The sequence below is a fragment of the Prosopis cineraria genome, unplaced genomic scaffold (genome assembly GCF_029017545.1).
Source record: "Prosopis cineraria cultivar Desert tree isolate PC_DT_omini unplaced genomic scaffold, ASM2901754v1 PC1610, whole genome shotgun sequence".
Classification (NCBI taxonomy): domain Eukaryota; kingdom Viridiplantae; phylum Streptophyta; class Magnoliopsida; order Fabales; family Fabaceae; genus Prosopis; species Prosopis cineraria.
Genome location: NW_026556935.1, coordinates 1 through 21,076, shown reverse-complemented (window position 1 = coordinate 21,076; position 21,076 = coordinate 1). Strand labels below are relative to the sequence as shown.

Genomic DNA, 21,076 nt, shown 5'->3' with positions numbered 1-21,076 from the left:
GCCCCAAAAAAAAAATGCATACACTTCTTTGAAATATGTTTTATTAGTACAAGTTTTACTAGGACCAAGTATTTAGTATCATGTTCAATCGTATACATACATCCATACACACATATACATACATACATCTATATGTTGAGTCAGACCGTTTTATTCAATTTTTGGTCAAATTAATTTGATTTTGAATACTCTTTAATCGATAAATTTATAATTTTATGAAATTTTGCATGAAAAATACACAAATTACTTACTTATAAGTTCTAATATGAAACCTGGATTAATAAAAAATTAAAATTTTGGTTCCATTATCTCTTTTTTTTTTTCCGGCCAGCCTTTATCTTTGACGTTATTTACTTTTTCAAATTCAATTTCTGACAAATATCCTTACACAAATGAGAAGCCCAATATAAATCCAGGTCCAATGGGCTGGAGGCCTAGACAGTGGACTAGCTAGTAGCCAGTTTTACATTGCTCGGGCGCTTGTTTAAATCCTCTCTATCTCTCTATGTGGGAAAATTATGGTGAAGGACCTCAAAAAAATAATAAAAGTTAACCTGTAAGTCTTCATAGTTTTTTATTTAAATTTTAAATTAGATTCTTATAATTTATTTTATTTTAATCAAAATTTTATAGTTTGACCTAAGTTTTTAATTTTTGAAAATTAAAATCCTTGAATTTTTTTCCTAAAAAATGAAATTAAGAATTAATATATTTTTATTAAAAGATTATATAATTTAAAATTAATAACATAATTTTTATAATTTAAAATTTATATACTTAGATTATGTCTTCTGATTAATTTTTATACATAAAAATTTGTAGGGATTCTTGTTCTTCTTCACTATTCACTTGTCGCACTACCTGAATACACTTGATATTTATTCTTTTTTAATCATTTGACAATTTTATTTTGAAAAAATGATAAATAAATCCCCGCAAAATATGCAAATAATAAATAAATAATACCAAACAATAAACATATCCAGCAATATGAGAGAAGAAAGCATATCCAGCAACGCATCAATGAAAAAGTAGGGGGGGGGGTTAACAGAGGGGGAAAGTGATTAATTGCCGTTAGACTCTCATATGCCCATTGCACTTGAAAACACACGCAAATGGCAGATTCAACCAAATCACCAATTTTAAATAAAAAAGCAAAAGCACAAAATCTTTGGGTTACAATGGATTTAAAAATCACAAATTAGACTCAACGGAATTGAAGCATAAATTACCAGTCTCTGTTGCTCTAAGATCTACCGACGAAGCAGCTTTTCTTTATTCTACCAGTCTCATGTCTACTTCGCCGTCCAGCTTGAAACCTCATTTCTTCAAGCATATGAACCGGAGATGAAGAAGAAAAAGGAGAAGAAATGGGGGAACGAACACGAAGAAGCAAGACCAAAAAAAAAAAAAAGCCAAAAGGGTTAACAATGGGGGGGGGAGAGGGGAGAGAGAGAGAGATGACAGGAGAGGAGCTGATATAAATAGGAAGGGAATGCCAATAAGGTTGGAGATGAAGATCACAGAAATGATGAGATGATCAAAAGTTGTGAAGCATCATCTGCAGCCAACCATTCTCATCAAGTTGGATGTCCAGCATCAATCTCAACCTGAAATGGAGAGAAATCATTTATAAGAAATCACCTGATGCTCCATGCCACAAATCGAGCGTTAAGCTGACCCAAAAAAAAAAAAAAACAAAGAAAAAAAAAGAAAATGAAATTAGAATGAGAATCAGAATTTTTATAATTGGAGTATGCTTACATGATTAGCATGAATGGTATGGGAAACGATTTGATGCTTTTGAAAATAAAGAAAAAGATGAGACATCAAAATAAAACCTAGAAATGAGGAGAAACAAATAAGTATTTAATGACATTAAGCTAGTACATACAAATAAAGAAATGTAATGGTGCTCTAATGCTCTTATAGTTACAACAATGATGGGTTGGCATTATTTTAAGACTTCATATTTTAATTCACAAATTCCTTGGTCATCACTTGTGTCATGGGAAAATGACACCAAGAATCATACATAAGCCACAATAATGAAAACAAAGACCACTTGTTAGCGTGGCAAGTGAATAATAGATAATGAAGATCCTATTAGACGATAGACAAAACTTGTCAAATGTTAGAAAACCAATAAATCAAACCATTCTGTGAATTAAACAATTAGTAGACCAAGTCATATGAAAATAGAACCAGAATTTCGACAATCATTTAGAATAAAAAAAGTGATTTCATAAATAAAATCTAATTTATGCACATGATGAAGTTCTATATAACCGACCTCACTTAATAGGACAATGTTTTTTTTTCTTAGAAGCAGTTCCAAATATATGATAAGATGACTCTCGATCTGGAAATTGCCATCATGTTTTTTGTGAATCCAAGGTACCATTCCATTTTTAAGATGTGTATGTATCCAATTATCCATACTACTTGCATCCAATGGAGGAGCATCGGCAATACTAACATCACCCGATGTCATCTAAAGTTTTCAAACAATAAAACACCAAATTAAAATGATACTCATAGGAAGATACAAATGATTGTATGAGAATAGCTCGCGTGAGATCTTCATCCTTCAGCTTTGCTATTTGCCTTTCTCCATGCTCCACCTCTAGCATTAATCTTGGCTCTACTCCTACCACACCCCGACACTAAGGTTATGATCGGCATGAAATGTGAGGTGAACTCATATTCTATAAGTCTTGACTAATTAAGAATTAAGCTAAAATACAAGAAAGACCTAAGGAAAATTACAAAAAGGACCCAAATTCTTTTAAAAATTAAAAAAAATAAAATTTGCTAAGCCCTTTTTTAAATAAAGTATCCTTTGAGAGAAAAATCTTGTTCAATTTAAAATTTAAGGTCATTACAACTTTAGCTAGCAAATGCATGCCACGTAATCACGCATGGTCCACCTCCAGTATTGACCTCGGCTCCACTCTAGCTAGTAGATGCCCACACTCTCCATCTCCAAGCTCCAACATCGACCTTGGCTCTACTCCAATTAGCCTTGCATAGTCACGTACGTTTATCTCTAGCCCTCGTAATTTGAATCTGACCAATAACCACCCTAGTTGGTAAGTAGTAAGTACATGTTTGCCACATTCTATTCTATAAATTTCATACTAAACGTTAATCTTGGTGGATTTTATTTTCCTTTTAACTGCTTGATTCTTGCTCTAAGAATGGATATCTTAGAATTTGATTTAATCTTCTAAACCATAAGCGCTTATAATTTTAGGGAGCTTCTTTTCTTGTTTTTTGTATTGAAGATTCTATTATTGAAGTGGGATAATAGAAGTTAGTTGTTGGATCTTGAATTGAAGATGAAAATTGGTTGTTATTTCAACAAGTTAAAAACAAAGTAGTGTTTGGGGAATGGATTCTGAAGATATTTATTTCAACAGGATTTCAAAGACATTTGTTTTAAACCTAATAGCTGTGTATTGGATTTCCAAATCTACTTGTTTAGTTATATGATTGTCTTTCTATATTTAGTTAATTTCTGCAATCAATTTTAAAGTTGTAATTTCTGGTACTTCTTGAATAGGCTTATCTCTCTGTTATAATATTGTTCTAGCCCTTACGTGAGTGCTTATGCCATTACTATTTAAGTGTTAGATTCTATCTATGTTATTATAAACTTGTAATTTTGTTCATATTTTAGTTAATGTGATGTAACTAGTACTAGATATGTTTGTGATTGGTTTGGTTTGGCTACTGTATAGTTTTTACTTTTAAATTTATTATGAAAAATGTGCAAGTTATGGAAGTGAAACATGAATCTAAGTTATCAGCACTATCACCATCCCAGCAACACCTACTGAATCCAAAGCTACACAAGTTGAACAAGCGCCACCCCCTAAACAAAAAAGGAGTACAACATCTGAAATGTGAAATCATTATGAAAAGTTTATAAATAAAAAAGGTGAACATCAGGGTAAATGCAACTATTGTGAAAATGATTTTGCTAGCCATTATTCTAAAACTGGGACTAAGAACCTTTGGTGACATTTTGATTCTTGCCTAAAGAATCCAAACAAAGCCAAAGCAGGACAGTCCTTATTCTCTACTTCTTTTAGTAAATCAATGACTTATTACTCGTATAATGCAAAGCAATGAAAAAAAAGTAGTTGCTGAATTCATCATCTGGATGAGATGCCATTTCAAGTTATGGAAGGGCGAGGTTTTAAAAAAATGTTAGGGGTGCTTGAACTGAGGTTTACATGCACCTCCCGTACCACTATGGCTAAGTTATGCTACAAGATATATCTAGAAGAAGGAAAATGTTTGAAAAGATATTTTAAGAAATCTAAAGTTTGTATGTCACTCACCATAGATTGTTAGACTTTAATACAAAATTCCAACTATATGTGTCTGATAGCTCATTAGATTGATGAGGCATGGACATTACATAAACAAATTTTGAATTTTTTATGTGGTTGAAAACCATAAAGGGGATATCATTGTCTATGAAATTAAAGGATGCTTATTCTATTGGGGTATTGAGAAAGTATTTGCAATTACAGTTGATAATGCTTCTTCTAATGATTCTGCTGTTGTCTTTTTTAAAAAACGTTTAAAGGATTTTAGAGGCTTAGTATATGATGGAGAATTCTTGTAGATGCGGTTTGCTACTCATATTTTAAATTTAATTATTTCAGAGGGCCTTAAATATATGAATCAATCTATTGAACTCATTTGACATGCAATCAAGTTTGTTAGATCTTCTCCAAGAAGGCTTAAAAAATTCAAGGAGCTTATTGAAAAATTGAGGATTGATTCAAAGAGTCTACTTAACATGGATTGTCCCATTAGGTAATTTACATGATTGTTACATTGTGATTTCATCCCTTTATGATATGTAATTTTTCCTAACATTTAAGTCTTTTGCTCATGTTAATAAGTGAAATTCAACATACCTCACGTTGCAGAATGCCGTTAAGTTTACTAAGGTCTTTAATAGAATGGAGAAGGAAAATCAAGATTAAAAGAACTACTTCAAAAAGAAAGTTAAACGATCTTCAAGCTCAAGCTATGTGGATGATAGGATTGAAATGAAGGATAAAGATGAACTTGGTGATCATGATAGTGATGAAGGTATAGTTAAACCTCCTAATGCCTAGGACTGGAGTGTTGTAAAGGAATTCCTCACCTTTTTAGAGTTGTTCTACAATATAATTCTTTAATTTTCTAGATCAAATTATGTCACATCAAACACATGCTTTAAAAATATAGTTACAATCAAGACACGACTGGATTCAATCACAGCTAAATCCAATTCTTCGTTGAGTGACATGGCAAAAAGGATGCAAAGTATGTATGACAAGAATTGGGAAAAGGCAGAAAACATACATGAATCCATTGTTGGTAATAATTGTGATTCTTGATCCTAGATACAAATTTTCTTATGTTTAGTTGCTTTCAAACATTTTATTAGTGATTATGCAAAAAGAGAAATGATGACAAAGAAGATTATAAGGCTTTTACATCATTTATTTGATGAGTATGCAACCCTTATAGTCAATAGTAGTGAACCATCTGAAAATGGTATAGAGGTGGGGGATAGCAGTGCCAGTGGCGGGGGAGAAGCAAGTTCCTCCATCTTTTAAAAAAAATTATTGATGTCATAATGCAAGATTTCTTAGCCACTACAATGAGTAAGTATCTGAAGAAACGTATTTTAGAGGTGGAAAGAGTATCTAAATGCAGCGTTAGTTGATGCTTATGATGATAATTTTTACATTTTGACATGGTGGAAAGTGAATTCTTTCAAGTATAAAGTTTTGGGTTTGATTGCACGTGATTTGTTGGATATACCTGTCTCCACAGTGTCTTTAGAATCTGCTTTTTGTATTGGGGGTCAAGTACTAGATACTTTTAGGAGTTTCTTGTCTTTGAAAATGGTTGAGGCACTTATTTGCACCTAAAATTAGGTATCATCAACAGTTGAGGGACTGAGTTACAAGTGAGTTAAAAGTTGAAAGACTAAAAGATTAATTTTTTCTAAAATTAACATTCAGGATGGCTCAAGAAAAGTTCAACACTATAGGGAAAAAAAATTTGATTAACTGAACGAACCCACAAAAACAAGAATCAAGCAATCACAAAACAAGGTCCACTCTTAAAACCCTTCTCTTCATTTGCTCATCACTAACCCAAACACCCTGGATGGCTCATAAACAATCTCTATGGTAAGGAGGAGGGTAACTCAATCTAAAGATCCCTGTTTCTTTTACTAATAAGGTTGATCATTTCATTTGAGACTTTGATTCCTACTTTGTTAGATATGGCTTTTCTAGATCCTCTTACAGCCTTCAGGATAATCCCCTTTTCAAAGAGAAACTTTTGAAATTTTTTTTTGAAAACTTCATTTGCCTTATAAAAACCCCCTTCATTTGGAAATTGATTCATGAGGTGATACCTACAAGGGATGTCTTATGGAAGCATCATCTTAATTCCTGATTTCAGTTTACATTTGGCTGTGATTCATTAGAGACTTTACATCACACATTATGTGATTGTCCCTACACAAAGGTATATGGTTTGGATTATTGTCCATCTATTCCTAGAACATCTTTTTCTTGTGGTTTTGTCCCTTAGTTCTTACAAATCACTAAATCTTTGTTCTAGAATCAAGGCATTCAAACTTTGGAATGCATCTACCTTCTTCATTTGATCTAGTATAATAGATCTCCATACAAGGAAGATAGCCACTGTTGCAAGTCATTTGGTACTTTAATGAACAATATCTCTTCCTAAAAGATACATGCAAATGGAATAATAGATGTAATACAAGGAAAGCTATAAACTACAGGGTCACAGAAAAAAGATATTCACTTTCTTTTGCTCACCCTCACACTCAATTTCATTTTCTAAGTTAGGAAGAACTTATTGTGTTGTTGTATCTTTATCACTCAACCATGAAGGATGGATTATATTGTGTTTGTTGTTTTTTTTTTTTGGCAAATCTAAAGCCATCTCCCTGCATCATTTCGTAGTTTTCTGTATTTGCTACCTCTTGTTTTGGATCGAAAACTTAAACTTGCAAGTTTGGGGAATTTGAAGATTAGAAACAACAAGAGGGTTCGCTTCTGTTATAATCAACAGCATCTCGTGGATCAAGACATTTCAAAGTTTCTGCATACCTTTAACAACTAATGCACCCTTAAGAAAATGTGGTCCCAACATTTTGTGTTTTTTCCTTCTCTTTCTTTTATTTTTAAAAACCTGTTTTAAGGCTTACTTTGTAAACTTATCTTTTCTTTTATTAATATATTTGCTTTTTTACCAGGGAAAAACAAGATCCCCTCTTTATAGCAGTAGAGATTAATAGAATGAGAATGACAAGAGATAACTAAAACAACAATAATCAATGAGTTAAAAGCGATTAAAGTTTTACATACAACCCAAACAAAAGCTATTCCTATTAACAGTCAAGTCACTGATTTTGGAATCATCAAAGGCAATAGTTTTAGAATCCCATTAGAAGATATTGATATTGACAACTTTTTATGAGACTTTATGTGCTGTTGATGGTAATCTAAATAAAGTATTTAATTTATATTCATTTTGATTCGCCATATTATATAATATATATTATTATCTACTGATCTAACTGTCTTAATTTGTCTTGTAGAGGAAGATTCAATAGCTCAATCTTCTGCTATATCATTAGGTAACTCTAAAGAAGATAATCATTGAATGATCCATGAGGCTAAATGGATTATGACTTTAGAAATTAGAATTATTAATCCTTGTTTATTTACTATTAAAATATCTATCCTTATATTATTCAGAGATTTAAAACTTTTAGAATGATACTACTTAAATACTTATATTAAATTAGAATGGGATAAAAAGCATATGTTTTGATTTAATTTTCTTTTAAGAAAATGGGTGTTGCAGGTAAACGAGTGGCCCCAACCCATCCGTCCCTGTTTGCACCTGTTTAAGCAGGTACAGGTAGGTGGCCACCCGTCTACCCATAAACAAGCGGGTAATGGATACGGCTACTCGTATTCACCTGTTTACACCCTTACTAAAGATGTAGGCACCCACTTTCAATGGATCAATGCATTCAATGGTAATTTTTCTATCAAAGCTACCTAAGAGTTCCTAGGTAATGAAGTTCAGGAGGTGGTCAATGGTTTTCACAAAAAACTTTGGAAATGGAAAATTCCTAAAAAGATAAAAAAAATTTCTTTGGCAAGCTAGTCAAGTGAGAATTCTAACTAACTCTCTTATAGCTAGAAGGAGCCTTTCATTAGATGATAAATGTCCCTGTAAGTGTGATATGAGTGAGAGTGTCTTGCATCTTTTGAGGATTGCAAAATTTCTCGTGGGATGTGGAGATCATGTCTTGATACTAACTTCTTTCAAGAGTTTTTTAGCTTACCTTTGTTGGAATGGTTGACATGGAATGCGAAAGTGGAAACTGGGACTAATAAATTCAAACGCTAGCAATGGCACAAATTTTTTAGTTTTGTTTGCTGGGGATCGGATTATGGAAGGCACGATGTAAATGTGTCTTTGAAGCAAAGAAAACAAATTCAAGAGAGATTCTTCATATTGTAAGTATGGATTGATGGAGGATGAAGAAGCAAGATGCCATGATTAAAAGATTTATTGCCTAGAATGCTGTGGGAAGGATATATGGGAGCCACCACCTCAGGACTATCTACGACTGGATACAGATGGTACGATGAATACCTAAAGAAATGCAACGTGTGCTGGTGTGATCAGGAACTCTCGAGGACAATGGATAGTGGGATTCCAAAAGTAGTTAGGGAAAGGCTCGTCTACAGAAGCTGAATTAGAAGCAATGAAGGCTTGCCTCCAGATATGCCAAGACAAAAATTTGGGTAAAGTTATACTGCACACTAACTCTTTAGAAGGCCTAAACTTAATCATGAGAGAATGTGGACCTCAGCATCCTCTTCTGAGCTTAGTCTATCAAATCTGAGATCTTATAAGCCTTAAGGAAGATGTGGAAGTCATTTATACTGGACGCAACTCAATCTGGTGTGTTGATTTATTAGCAAAGAATGCGTTTCTTGGCGTGCCTGGCTTACAAATTTTAACTTAGATATCCGCTTGCTGTTTTGATATGATCATTAGAGAACAGAGCCTATGCTCAAGTGACTAATTAGATGTAATTATCAAGCTTCGGCTTACCCTTGTAAAAAAAAGAAGAAGAAGAATTATGCATTCTCCCTGATGAAAACTATTCAAATTGAAAGTTAAAATGTTAGTTAATAAAATTATAGGATCTAGAATTTTCAAAATATCTATTAGATAAAATGGAAGGTACTGGGTCAAAGAGGGGTTGAAAGGTGTGATTTAAGCTCTAAGTATGGATATATTTAATGGCATTGTCTAATATATTCATTTATAACTCGAACAAAAATGAGCAACCTCGAAATGTCTTCTGCAAAGCCAAATATATTCAGCAATTGCTTAATACAACTTCTTTATGATTTAAGCAAATCAAATTACACTCAATAACAATAATTTTCCCATATCTCAATCACTAGTCTTATGATAAATTTTAAGAATATGCGCAAATTGTTACATGGCAAATAAGAAAACATAATTTGCAATGGGAGAATTTCAAATGAGGATCAGTATGTGATATAATTGATCGTGGGCCCCAAAAATTTTTAAAATTTCAGTTCAATTTAGGGAGATAAAAGTGAAAATAATTTTAACTGTGAAAAGACTAAAATGCTATTAAGTTGTTATGTAGATCACTAGTTGTAAATTTTGTTACTTCATTTGTTAATTTACCAATATCAATAGTAAATTACATCTGTTTGTCAGACAAGTAATAATATTAATTATTAATTTGCCAACTTTACTTGTTAATTTATTAATATCAATCTTCAATTACAAGACCTATCAGTAATTTACAACTGATGTTAATAAATTAACAAATAAAGTTAACAATTTAACAACTAATGTTACTGCTTATAATTGAATAATTGATGTCAAGTTTTATATAATCATTGACATGTCAACTCATATAATTTACAATTTGTATTGGTAAATTAACAAATAAATAAGAAAGTTGATAATTAACAATTTTGCATAATAAATAAATGGTGCTTTAATCTTTTTACAATTGTATTTTTCATTTTATTTTTTTAGATTGAATTGAAATTTTAAAATTTTTTAAATCTCATTAATAATTATGTCACATCTTTAATTCTTATCTAACATTCTCCCATTTGCAATAAGCTGTAACTTTTTTTTGGGGGGGGGGGGGGGGGAACCAAGCAATGACGAGGTATTTAACTTTAAAATGTTACCTTAAAATTCTAAAGACTTTATTTTAAAAACAAATAACAACAGAAGCCCAGGTATTCTCATGAAACATTTCGTGAGAAAATCTATGGCCCTATAAATAGGCCCAATGTGCCTTTGCTGAATACCCAGAGTAACGCCCAATAATGTGAAGCCCGGGTTCATAAAAGAGAGTTGACAATAAACGAGAAAGTTAAATATTAAAATTAAAAAAAAAAGATCATAGAGAATAAACAAAGGATTTGTGTAATTATTCCACCAATTATGAAATGGGAACAATTAATGAGGATTTGTTTTATTTTGAACTTAATATTTAAAAACCAAAGTAATCACTTTAATAAAATATATAATTTCAATAAAAATTAACTTATGCTAATCTATTATAAAATTAAGGGAAAATTAATCTTTTAGTCCTCCAACTTTTAAGTTACTTATAACTCAGTCCCTCAACTATGACTCACTATGACTCAGTCCTTCAACTATAACTCGCCCATGACTTAGTCTCTCAACTATAACTCGCCTATGACTCAATCCCTCAACTTTTAAATCACTTATAAATTAGTTCCTTAACCTTTGTTAATTTTTTTTTCATGTTAGCTTATATCTCACATTAATAAATAAGAAGAGGGTATTTTAAAATAATATATGAGCATTTTGTTATTCCTCTTATAAAATTTTTTTAAAAAATTAAAAAATAAGGATCGAGTTATAGGTAAATCAAAAGTTGAGGGACTAAGTTGCAGCGAGTTATAGTTGAGAGACTGAGTCGCAGCGAGTTTCACTTAATGAGTGTGCCATTTATAACTATTGAATTTCATCCATATTTAAAAATTATCAAGATACATTTCTCTTAAAAAATGTAAAACAACCCTCATAATCAAAATACTTTTCATATATATTATCCTCTTTAAAAATTTAAGATTTGATGCTTTTTGAATATATGACAAATCTCTGATAGCCATTCGTTCAAATTAAATGATTATTATCATATCATATGAAACACTTATTAAGTGAGTGGCTAGCATTCATTGGATTTAGTTTCCATTGGATTATGGTTAAACTTGTGGTGAAGAAATTAATATGTCATTAAGTATATACTAACTATATCAAACCAGAAAGATAAAAGAAATAAAAAACATAAATATCTAAAACATTAATTTGAAATAAGTAATGATAAAATAAAATTAACAAATGGTTTATAATTTTAAAAATAAAAATGAAATATTTCGTGAGAGTCAAGATATCCATAAGATTGCTTATTTTATCATTACAATTTTATGACGTATTTTATGGTGCAAATTTATTGCTAATTTGTCTCCATTTTTCGTCGTAATATTTATTTAGATTAAAGTTGATAATTCAAGCTTGAAAAAGCCTAAAAAAATTTAGGACCTTGCTTAATAAAATCATGCTTTTTTAATATTCGAGTTTATTCAAGCAAACCTGACTGAATTCAGGCTTTACTTGAATACCTAAATAAAAAACTACTTTTTAAAAATATATAGAGTATTAATTAATTCTTTAAAATTTAGGTCATATAAGATACTATATATTAAATATAATATTATAGATATATTTAAAAAATAAAATATTTATATTGATGTATTTTTATTATTTTAATCTATAAATATCTTAAAATAATATTTAAAATATATTTTAATATTTATTTTAAATTTTAGATCTACATGTTTCATTTTAAAAGTTTGAGTCTTCTACTTCATTTAAGTACCCAAAAAAATATAAATTAAATTATAATTAATTTAAAAAAATAGATAATTTGAATATTTGAGTTAGCCTAAATAAATTTAAAAAAGTTTGGGTTAGGTTTGACTATCTAAGTTTATATATAAATTCATCTTAATCAGGTCAATTTGAATATGCCTGGCTTATCAAATTACTGATTTTAATTTATAAGAAAAAGAAGAAAAATAAAACATGAAATCGTCCAAATTTTAGCATGGTCGAGACTGTGCAAAACAAAACTTTGGTCAACAAGTTTAGCAAAGCTTGCAAGCGCGCTTTAATTAGTCCCCTTTCAAGCGCAAGGTTTACCCGAAGTCTGACTTTCTATCCTCTCGCTCCAGCGAAATCCGGTCTAGGTGCCACTAGCGATTTACTTATGGGTTTTTGCCAAATCCTTCGAGTGGGCTCTCCAAATAATTTTTTTAAATTTTATTTATAAAATAGAAAAATATTTATATTTATTCTATTTATAAGGATAGCTCAATGATTTTTGTGTTTATCTTTACCCTTTTATCATTATTAAATGTTAAAAATGTTATTAAATACTAGTGTATTTTATTTTTAAAGTATATATATCTAATGGGAATAAAATTAAAATTTGTTAAATTTTTAAACAAAGTTAATGAAATTTAAATTTTTTTTATTATAATAAAAAATGTGAAAAGTAATTTATAAATAAAACAGGGGGAAGAAACTTCAAGTGATGTCATGAAGAGCAGGCGACAACTGTTAATTAACGAACTCAACGTGGTATTAACTGAAGCCTAAGTTTAGGGCTTGTAGCATTTCATAATTTGAACAACCATACAGGTGCATAGCAATGTAGCATACAAATTAGATATGTGCTCGTATAATTAATAAGTATTGGTCGTAATGAAAGAATCTATGATCAATCAAATACATTGTCTTGTTAATTTTGCATAAATGTAGAAATGTTTTTAGGAGATATATCAATGTTTAAGACCGACTCAACTTGAATTCAAATTAGCCAAATCCAATATGATTTTAGATACGGACAGTTTACTACAAAATAAAAGTGCTACACTTAATGCCTTTATGCATAAAGTAGAATTCTCACCTCATGGCATGGACAAGCGAAGTTCGTTCACCAATAACATAGCGTTGGTGGTATATACGATAGGGAGCTACTCTTGCAATTGTTTATGCAATGGCCAAATGATGGTGCCACTATATCAGTATTATTTTGTCCATTTACCATTTTTAGTTATAAGAGAACTTCAAGTATTTGCAAGGTTAGTAAGTCTGAGCTATAACATTTGTGGCACCAGACTGGTGTTATTGCAATGTGATTTTTTTTTTTCCTTTTTGATTCGATTACTTGAGAAAATGTCAAAGAGTTACTCATGGTGATCAGCCATTTCTACTTGTTTGATCTTGAAAGAAATGAAACCTGATCTCCTCATTGAGAAATGGTGTTGATTATTGAGAGAAGCGAGCCCACAAGGGAAAACTGGGCAAGGTGGTTGAGAAAATATAGATGAACGGTCCAGAGAGCATACAAGAATGACAGGCACAAAATTCATCCTTGGCAACGACAATTTCCATTAGGCAATGAGAATCTAGTGTTAGATCAAAGGAACGCTCGGGATCACTTGAGTGGACTGAGCAAACCCTGAGACAAAGCCAACGCTTTGAGAGAAAGCCCCAAAGAAGGAAAGTGGACCCCGATGAGAGAAGAATGATCCACAAGAACAAGAAAAGGGTTTGTCAACAAAGACCATCCTCTCTCTCCTCTATCTCTCTCCTCTATCTCTCTCCCTCTCTTGCACACAGTGCGACACACAACACGCACAGAGCCCCCCACACCATCGTGATTCATTATTCATTATTTATTATTTACTTAACATTCCCAACGACACACACCCCATACAAGATTTTCGCCTTCTCGCTTCCTTCTTCTTCGCCACTGTCCATCTCTCTCTCTCTCTCTCTCTCTCTCGCGACGCCCTTCAGTGTCTGCGAGATGTGCGACGAAGACTGGATCAACGTGGCCATGTCCGATGACTCCGTCGTCGTCGAGATTCTCCTCCGTCTCCACCAAGATACTCCACCGCCTCCTCCTCCTCCTCCTTCTCTGACTAAAAAACAGCCTCCCTGTCTTCGCGTCGACTGGACTGTGCGTCAGCGTCGTTCCAGGTCGGTTCCCAGACACCGTGGCTCCGAAGGGAAGGATGAACCGACGAGAGCTAGCCCTACCACGCCGCTCTCCTGGAGCTGTGCCACGTCTGCTAGCTTTGGCGGCGGCGGCGGCGCCGTTGATGGCTGCGAAGAGTCCAGCTGTCCGATCAAACGGGTGGAAAGCTCGAGATCTGAGAAGGTTTGCTGCTTGGTCTTTCTATTTCGGTTGAATTTTTCTGTTCTGTTCTGTTTTTTTTGGTCTTCTTCCGGTGACAGACCGGTCTTCCGGTGACAGATCTCCGGTCACCGGAGATGCGTTCGGTTTTCCTGTGGTGTGTCTTAGTTTCGAACGTCAAATCACACGGCTTCGAAACTTCTCTATCTACGTAGCGTGGCGGTTAGTTCTTCAACTTGGATATTTACCTTGACGAATCCGTGTTAAGTCAGGTGGAAATAATTTAAGTAGATGGCCCCTACCGCGTTTTCCTTTGCCGTCGTATCAGTTTTGGACCAACCTTTGTTCGCCTTGTGGCAGCAGATTCACCGTTACGCCATACCGATAATCCCTCTGACGGCTGGAGCTTCTCCAGTAACCGGACCATTTCCTATTGCCTAATCTTGCTCAACAAGATGCCCTCCGAAAAAGTTCGACCCTGATTTTTCCTGTTTATATTATCACGAGAGAATATAGTTTTTTGATGTTGACGATTCAGCCTTCCACGGTGTCTTCCTTGAAACTTCTTTTTAGTTTTTGACTCGTGGTAATTAAAAACTACTAATATCGGACAAATCCGAGATGGATCCACTTTATTATCAATAAATTTCATTTCAAGTCCTTCAGAAAAAATGAGTGACCTAAATTCCCCGCGCATGGAGTCAGAGGCCATCACGTTTCCTTCTCGCACTTTTCCGCTCTGCGTCACGCATAGTCTTGAAATGACCGAAAAAGCCCTATCACAGATGGGTGCGTATGTCTTTTTCATGAGTAGGAAGATTGAAGAACTGGACTTCAACTTCGCGGTCGCGCTCTTTACCTGCTTTGTCGCGCTTGCATTCAACGCTCCGACTGGGTGAGGTAAATAATAGTATTTGTGCAAGGGATTTACTGGGAGGGGTATATCGGTAATATCATCCTTGCTTCACCTGCTGTTTTGATAGCGTGTTTTCGTGGCAATGTTGTCTGCGTGCAGTTTGGTGTATTGTTGGTAGTGGTCGGACACTTTTGAGTGTTTGCTCTTCCGCAGGCGCTTCACCCTTTGCGTCGTGGTTTCACGCATCATGCGTGAGGTCATATGAGTGTGTAAATTTTTGATGGAATACCACCGTCAATAAATTAATTATATATTTTTAAATTAATTCTATTTTTTTATATTTATTTTTATTAAATATTTTAATAAATATAAAATACTTAAAAAAAGGTAATGATTATACTTCAAAAAATTAAAAATACCTAATATTTTTAACATCAAATTTTTTAAAAATACCTTATGTTTTTTAATGGAGGAGTATATATTTTTTAATTAACTATAATTTAGTTATTATATTAATTATATTAATGCACACACTCTCCCCTCCCCCCGTCTCTGTTTACAAGACAATTTTGGATGTGATTTAATTATATTTATGTGATAAATTATAAAATTTGAGGTGTATTTAATATTTTTTTTTTTCAATATATCTGCATAGATATATGTCTCTTGTTATAAATACTGTATTCTCATTTAAAGTTAGCCAGTGAAATGACATTAAATGAGGGTAGAAAATGAAATAAAAGTAGATTTAAAATATAAATTAGTTAAATTAATTTAATTCATGGGAGAAATAATTTTGTAGAAGCAAGGGAGGGAGGAAGAGGGAGTATTAATTTCAATGTAGTGTACCGCATCTGTTGCTTGACAGCATGATGGCGATCCTTTCTATTCGCGGGAAAGATGGCAACGTACATGATCAGCAAAGTCAAAAGTGGATGGAATTTTTATTTGGGGCTATTCATTAGAATGACAGGCTGCTGTACTACTAGTGTTTTTATGCTTGGTAGGGTCCAAAAAGTAAGAATCTAGCAAACATCAATGGCAATGGTTGGGATTGAAACGATCAGAAGATGGAATTAGAATTAGTTTGGCTCTTTTGTTATGCCCTTCTTAGATTTAAGTTTTAAGATGATTTAAAAATAAAATCATATCTCCTGGAAAAGGAAATGAAAATGTGAATGACTAGAAAGATGCTTCTCTCCGTTAAATGCGAGGAGGAAGACTAGCCGTGGAGGTGCCATTTTGCTAGCCTCCTATATATATGGGGACCACTTGGTCACCATTTCAAGGGCATAAAGCAACTCAATCTGGCTCGTTGCTTCCAAATTTTTTTTTTTTTCCTATGCCGCCCATGAAAAGGTCTTAGGCTCAAAAGTTCCCTTCTTTCGTGTCGATCATACTTTTCTTGACGGGCTTGGTGTTAAGACTTAAGATTTGAGAGGGATCTAGGACCGGAAAGTGTCTATCTTTCGAATCCATCGTACTTTAATTAATTCTCCATCCGATCGAATGAATTTACTATTCACTGCGAATGCGTGCGATGGAGTAGGTAATGTATTTTGAACTGCAATATTTACCCCAGCCACAACCAAGCTATTGCTCTGTGAACGAGATTTATGATGGCAAGGAAAATATCAGTTGGGCAAAGAATATGGGACATTGAGTACGGTAGCTTTGTGAGAGATGCGTGCTTAAAAAGTAAATCTATATTTTTTTTTTTAACATGTATCTGTATTTTGCTGAGTCAGTGTAGAACTGTACAAGTCTGTCTGATTTTTGGCCGTTTAGTGGTAGTTTATTGAGATTGTACCTTTTCTGAGTCTCTTGGTTTCTTCCCTCCTCCCCGTGCTGCCGCCACCGGGAATTTATCGCAGCAATTTTTTTTTATTTTTTTACCGAGGAAAAGATATATTATGGTATTATCAAAGACTTTGGCTTGCCATGCTGACTAAATTCTTGGTATAAGTTGATTATGAATCTGCATAGAAGCATATTTTCGGCATGTATGTGGATTTTCGTTTGCGTGGCAAAGGAGCGGGAAAATAAAAGAAATCAAGGTTTGTCCATTTGCTTAGACAAAAAGGAAACAGTATACGTCTTCCTTGATCACAATCTTGTATACATCTTGTCTCTGTTCTTCAGTCATTTCGAATGGTATTCATGAAAACTAAAATCATTGTTCTTGGTTTGTTTTAGTATTAATTTCAAAGATTATCTTTCCAATTCCTCTCCATCATGTACTCTTGAAGTTTGAAACTGCTGTATGAATGAGCCACCCGACCTACTTGTTCTTAATCGCAAGCACTTGTCCTTTTACCTAAGATTATGCAATTATCAAATTCCTAAATTCCATATTTTTGAATAGTTATTTTATTTTCATATGATAGGATTTTGATGGTCCAGTCTTTTGTTATCTGGCAGGTTAAGAATCCAAGTGAAGCAACCAGTACAAAAAGATCTCGAAGAAAAAAGGTAATGTACCTACTTTTTCACGAACAGCCAGCATTGGATCCACATGTCTCCTTATATTTGTTTCGAGAATAAAGATTATTTGTATTAAATGTCATGATAATATATAATATAGATATATATATATTAGGCCGTTGCATGTGTTAGAATCATCAAATAGAGTGGAAATGAGCAGGAGATACATATATACACGCCTTTATGGTCAAGTCACCTTGTTTTGGTCACTTTGCTGTCATCGAACCTGAGAATTCATCATCTGCCTGCTTAACACATTTTGATGATGCTATTTTGCAGACTTTAGTTGAACTAAAGGAGGAAGAGACTTTCCTGTTAAGGGAAAGGAAAAATTTGAAAAATGTACGTTTTATTATGGACTTCAAAGATTTTTGGTTTCGGTCATAACTTATTTCTCGTCTTATGTTTCTTTGTATTGTCATGAATCTTGAACAGGAACTGGCCTCCTTGCGTCTCACTGTCGAGAAACATAGGGCCGCAAATAAAAGCTTAAAGAGAATGAAGGTGACCTTCCTGTTCTGCTTTATGTTGTCTGCTTTTTTTTTTCTTTTTATGCTTTATGATATCATGCGTTTCCATAATTATGCTCAAGTGTGGCAATGATCCAATCGGTCATTGAAATTTGAAATAGGGTTACTTTCTTCCGCTAGTTATAATGCACCCCTCTGTTTCAAGTTTGACCAATCAGCTCATATGTACCGCGAGTTGTCACCACTATTACAGCCAATTACTGCTCATAGTTGTCAAATTCATTATGTCTGTGTCATAAATATTTTTCCCTTGTATTCTGTCCTTTCCTTGGTTGACACATGTGACATAAATAGTGGTATATATATTATATTTTTTGTAACTAAAATAAAATCATACCTTGGTCTTTTCATAGATGAAGTATCTATCGATTTAGTTCCTCACAAAAAAAAAAAAAAAAACCGAAATTTTTCAATTTGGTGTCTCACAATATCAAGTTGGGATCTTGCATATAAGAATGCTTTATTAGGAACTAAATTGAAATACTAAATCTGTAAATAATCAAAATGAGGTTTTACTGATTCCATTGCTAAGTTCAAAACTTATCCTAACAACTATTTTATGGTTATTTTAGCATTCAATATGATGTTTTATAATCTAATTTATTCCTTAATTTGTCGTAACAGCTTGATTTGGAGTCTGGAAAGGCCTTTAAAACAGACTCAGCGTCCGTGGCCACTGAGGAGGAACAGTCTCATTCATGTAATGCAACCTCATCGACAAGCCTCACGAACAAAGTCTTAGTGATGCGCCACACATATCTGTCCAACCAATCCAATCAAAGCACAAGAGACTATTGAGCAAGAAGTCTCATTCTTACTTCCTGATCTAAATCTGCCTGTGGAGGAGGATTTAAACTCCAATGCTTTGACATGAAATAAACTGGGAAAAAAGGACTTGTCCTTCCTGATTGATATTGCTCACAAGTTGGACCAGGATTACTCTGTTCCTAGTATATATGCTTGAATGAGATGCAACACGACAGTTATGAGTGAGCCCTAACCAAGTAGGCTGTGGTAAGGTAGCCGTAGGTCCTGAATCGATCAACGTCAAAACCATGATGTGGGAAATATTGTATTTTGAGGTCATGAAGGTAGCGATGGTAGTGTAGAGATTCTGACACGTCATCATGTGGGACGTAGTCTACATTCATTCTTTCATAGGTTTCTTCAACGTTGTCCGAAAAATTCTTTTGGGGCAAGCCTTGATCCTTCTTCTCCATCGTCTTGATAGAAATGATCACTGATAAGTGTAATTACATGTTGCGCAGATATGATAATTCAAGCATTTCGGTTCTTTCACTGAGGCCCTGTATATAATGTGATTGGTAGTTGTGCTGCTTATTTTGGTAAGCATTGTTGAATGGTACATGTGGTCTGATTGAGCCTGATGGGGATCGATGTCATTGATGTCTTGAACACAGTTACTTGTAATCAAGACTTCAGACAAGTTATAACTAGGATGTAAATATATGTAGTTAGGACCTATTTTAACCACATTTAATATAATTATGGTTAATATAGTGTGCCTAAAAGTCAGTTTTTCCTTTGGCAGCGTTTATTCGCTATGTGGTCATGGTCGGAGAATCTAAGCTAATTTGATATTTATAAAATTCTTGTATGTTCTGAGCACTGCTAATGTTTATCTGAGTGATTAGTTTATTTCTCTTTACTCTTTGGGTTGAGTTTTGTGCATCATCCCTATGGTAATTTCTTTTCCGTAAACATTCCTATGATAATTTGATAGTGGGGTAAGACGAGTTGAATTTTAATAATTATTGGAAACTCATTGTTATGTTTGATGGCTTACTAGTTTAGTGGTCGTGATTTTATATTAAACCATGTTTCATTTTTTTATCTCTAACGTTAGGAGAATTTTTCACTGCAAAAATTATGTAATTTTCGTGGTTTATTTTGTGGTCGTTTGAAATAATTTTCAAATAAAGTGTGTAATGCTATATGTGCAATTTTTTTAAATCATCCAGGTGGCTAGCAACTTTTTTTTTTTTGGGGCGAGACATCATTCGAAAAGAAGGGGGGGGATGGGAAAGGAGGGCGGAGAATTCATGCTCTTCCAATAGTAATAATTTTTTTAAATTTTAAAAAAATTATGAAAAGAAATTAAAATTTTGAAAAATTACATAAAACTTTAATATCTTAAAAATATTGCATATTTTTTATTATATTCTCAGTAAATATTTTATATAAGTGTCATAATAATATGGGTTAAAATATAATTTGGCTTTTAAATTATAAATTTAAGAGTGTTTAGGATTTTGAATTAGTTTTTAATACAATATTTTTCATCAACTTTTAAAAACTTTAACAATATTACTACTATAAACAAAAAAATTATTTAAATTTCAATGCTCTTTTTTTTTAAAAAATTACAGTTGAAATAGGAATATAATTAAAAAAATTAGTATGATATTATAGAGCAAGCAAATTTTTAAAAAATGTTTTAAATTGCCAGTATTGATAAGAATATTACAAAAGAGGATGGGATGCAGATCCCAATTCATGAGCATGCACTAGGGTCCTCAATTAACGTGGAACCGGATCAATGAAAGTGAAAAGTTGCCTATTCTTGAGAGTCTCCTTAGCAATTTTGTCGGCAACTATATGTTTCATCTCCCGCGCATCAAGTTGATAATTGACGTCAATACGGAGGAGAGTCTGTTGATGAGTATAAACTCGTTGATTCACAAAATCCACCACAATTAGAATCCTTGAAATATTAGGCCATAAGAAGGTCCTGACTCTTTAGGCTTCCTTTGAATATCCGTGGATCACATTGATTATAAAATTGATTAATATGATTAATTTTAAATA

At 33.0% G+C, this 21,076-nt stretch overlaps 1 protein-coding gene across 1 annotated transcript; it reads left to right on the top strand.

The window, feature by feature from the left end:
- The first annotated feature begins 13,921 nt into the window (after nt 1-13,921).
- Nucleotides 13,922-19,045, top strand: LOC129300478 (uncharacterized). Its single transcript, XM_054939054.1, has 5 exons — nt 13,922-14,401; nt 17,655-17,705; nt 17,997-18,059; nt 18,153-18,221; nt 18,872-19,045. The coding sequence occupies exons 1-5, from the start codon at nt 14,048-14,050 to the stop codon at nt 19,043-19,045; spliced, it is 711 nt and encodes a 236-aa protein (XP_054795029.1). The 5' UTR covers nt 13,922-14,047.
- The last annotated feature ends 2,031 nt before the right edge of the window (nt 19,046-21,076 follow it).

Excerpts from the sequence above, each read along its gene's own strand:
- LOC129300478 (XM_054939054.1), top strand. The coding sequence starts at position 14,048 with ATGTGCGACGAAGACTGGATCAACGTGGCCATGTCCGATGACTCCGTC. Across the intron at positions 14,402-17,654 it reads AAAGCTCGAGATCTGAGAAG|GTTAAGAATCCAAGTGAAGC; the intron begins GTTTGCTGCTTG and ends GTTATCTGGCAG. Across the intron at positions 17,706-17,996 it reads AAAGATCTCGAAGAAAAAAG|ACTTTAGTTGAACTAAAGGA; the intron begins GTAATGTACCTA and ends GCTATTTTGCAG.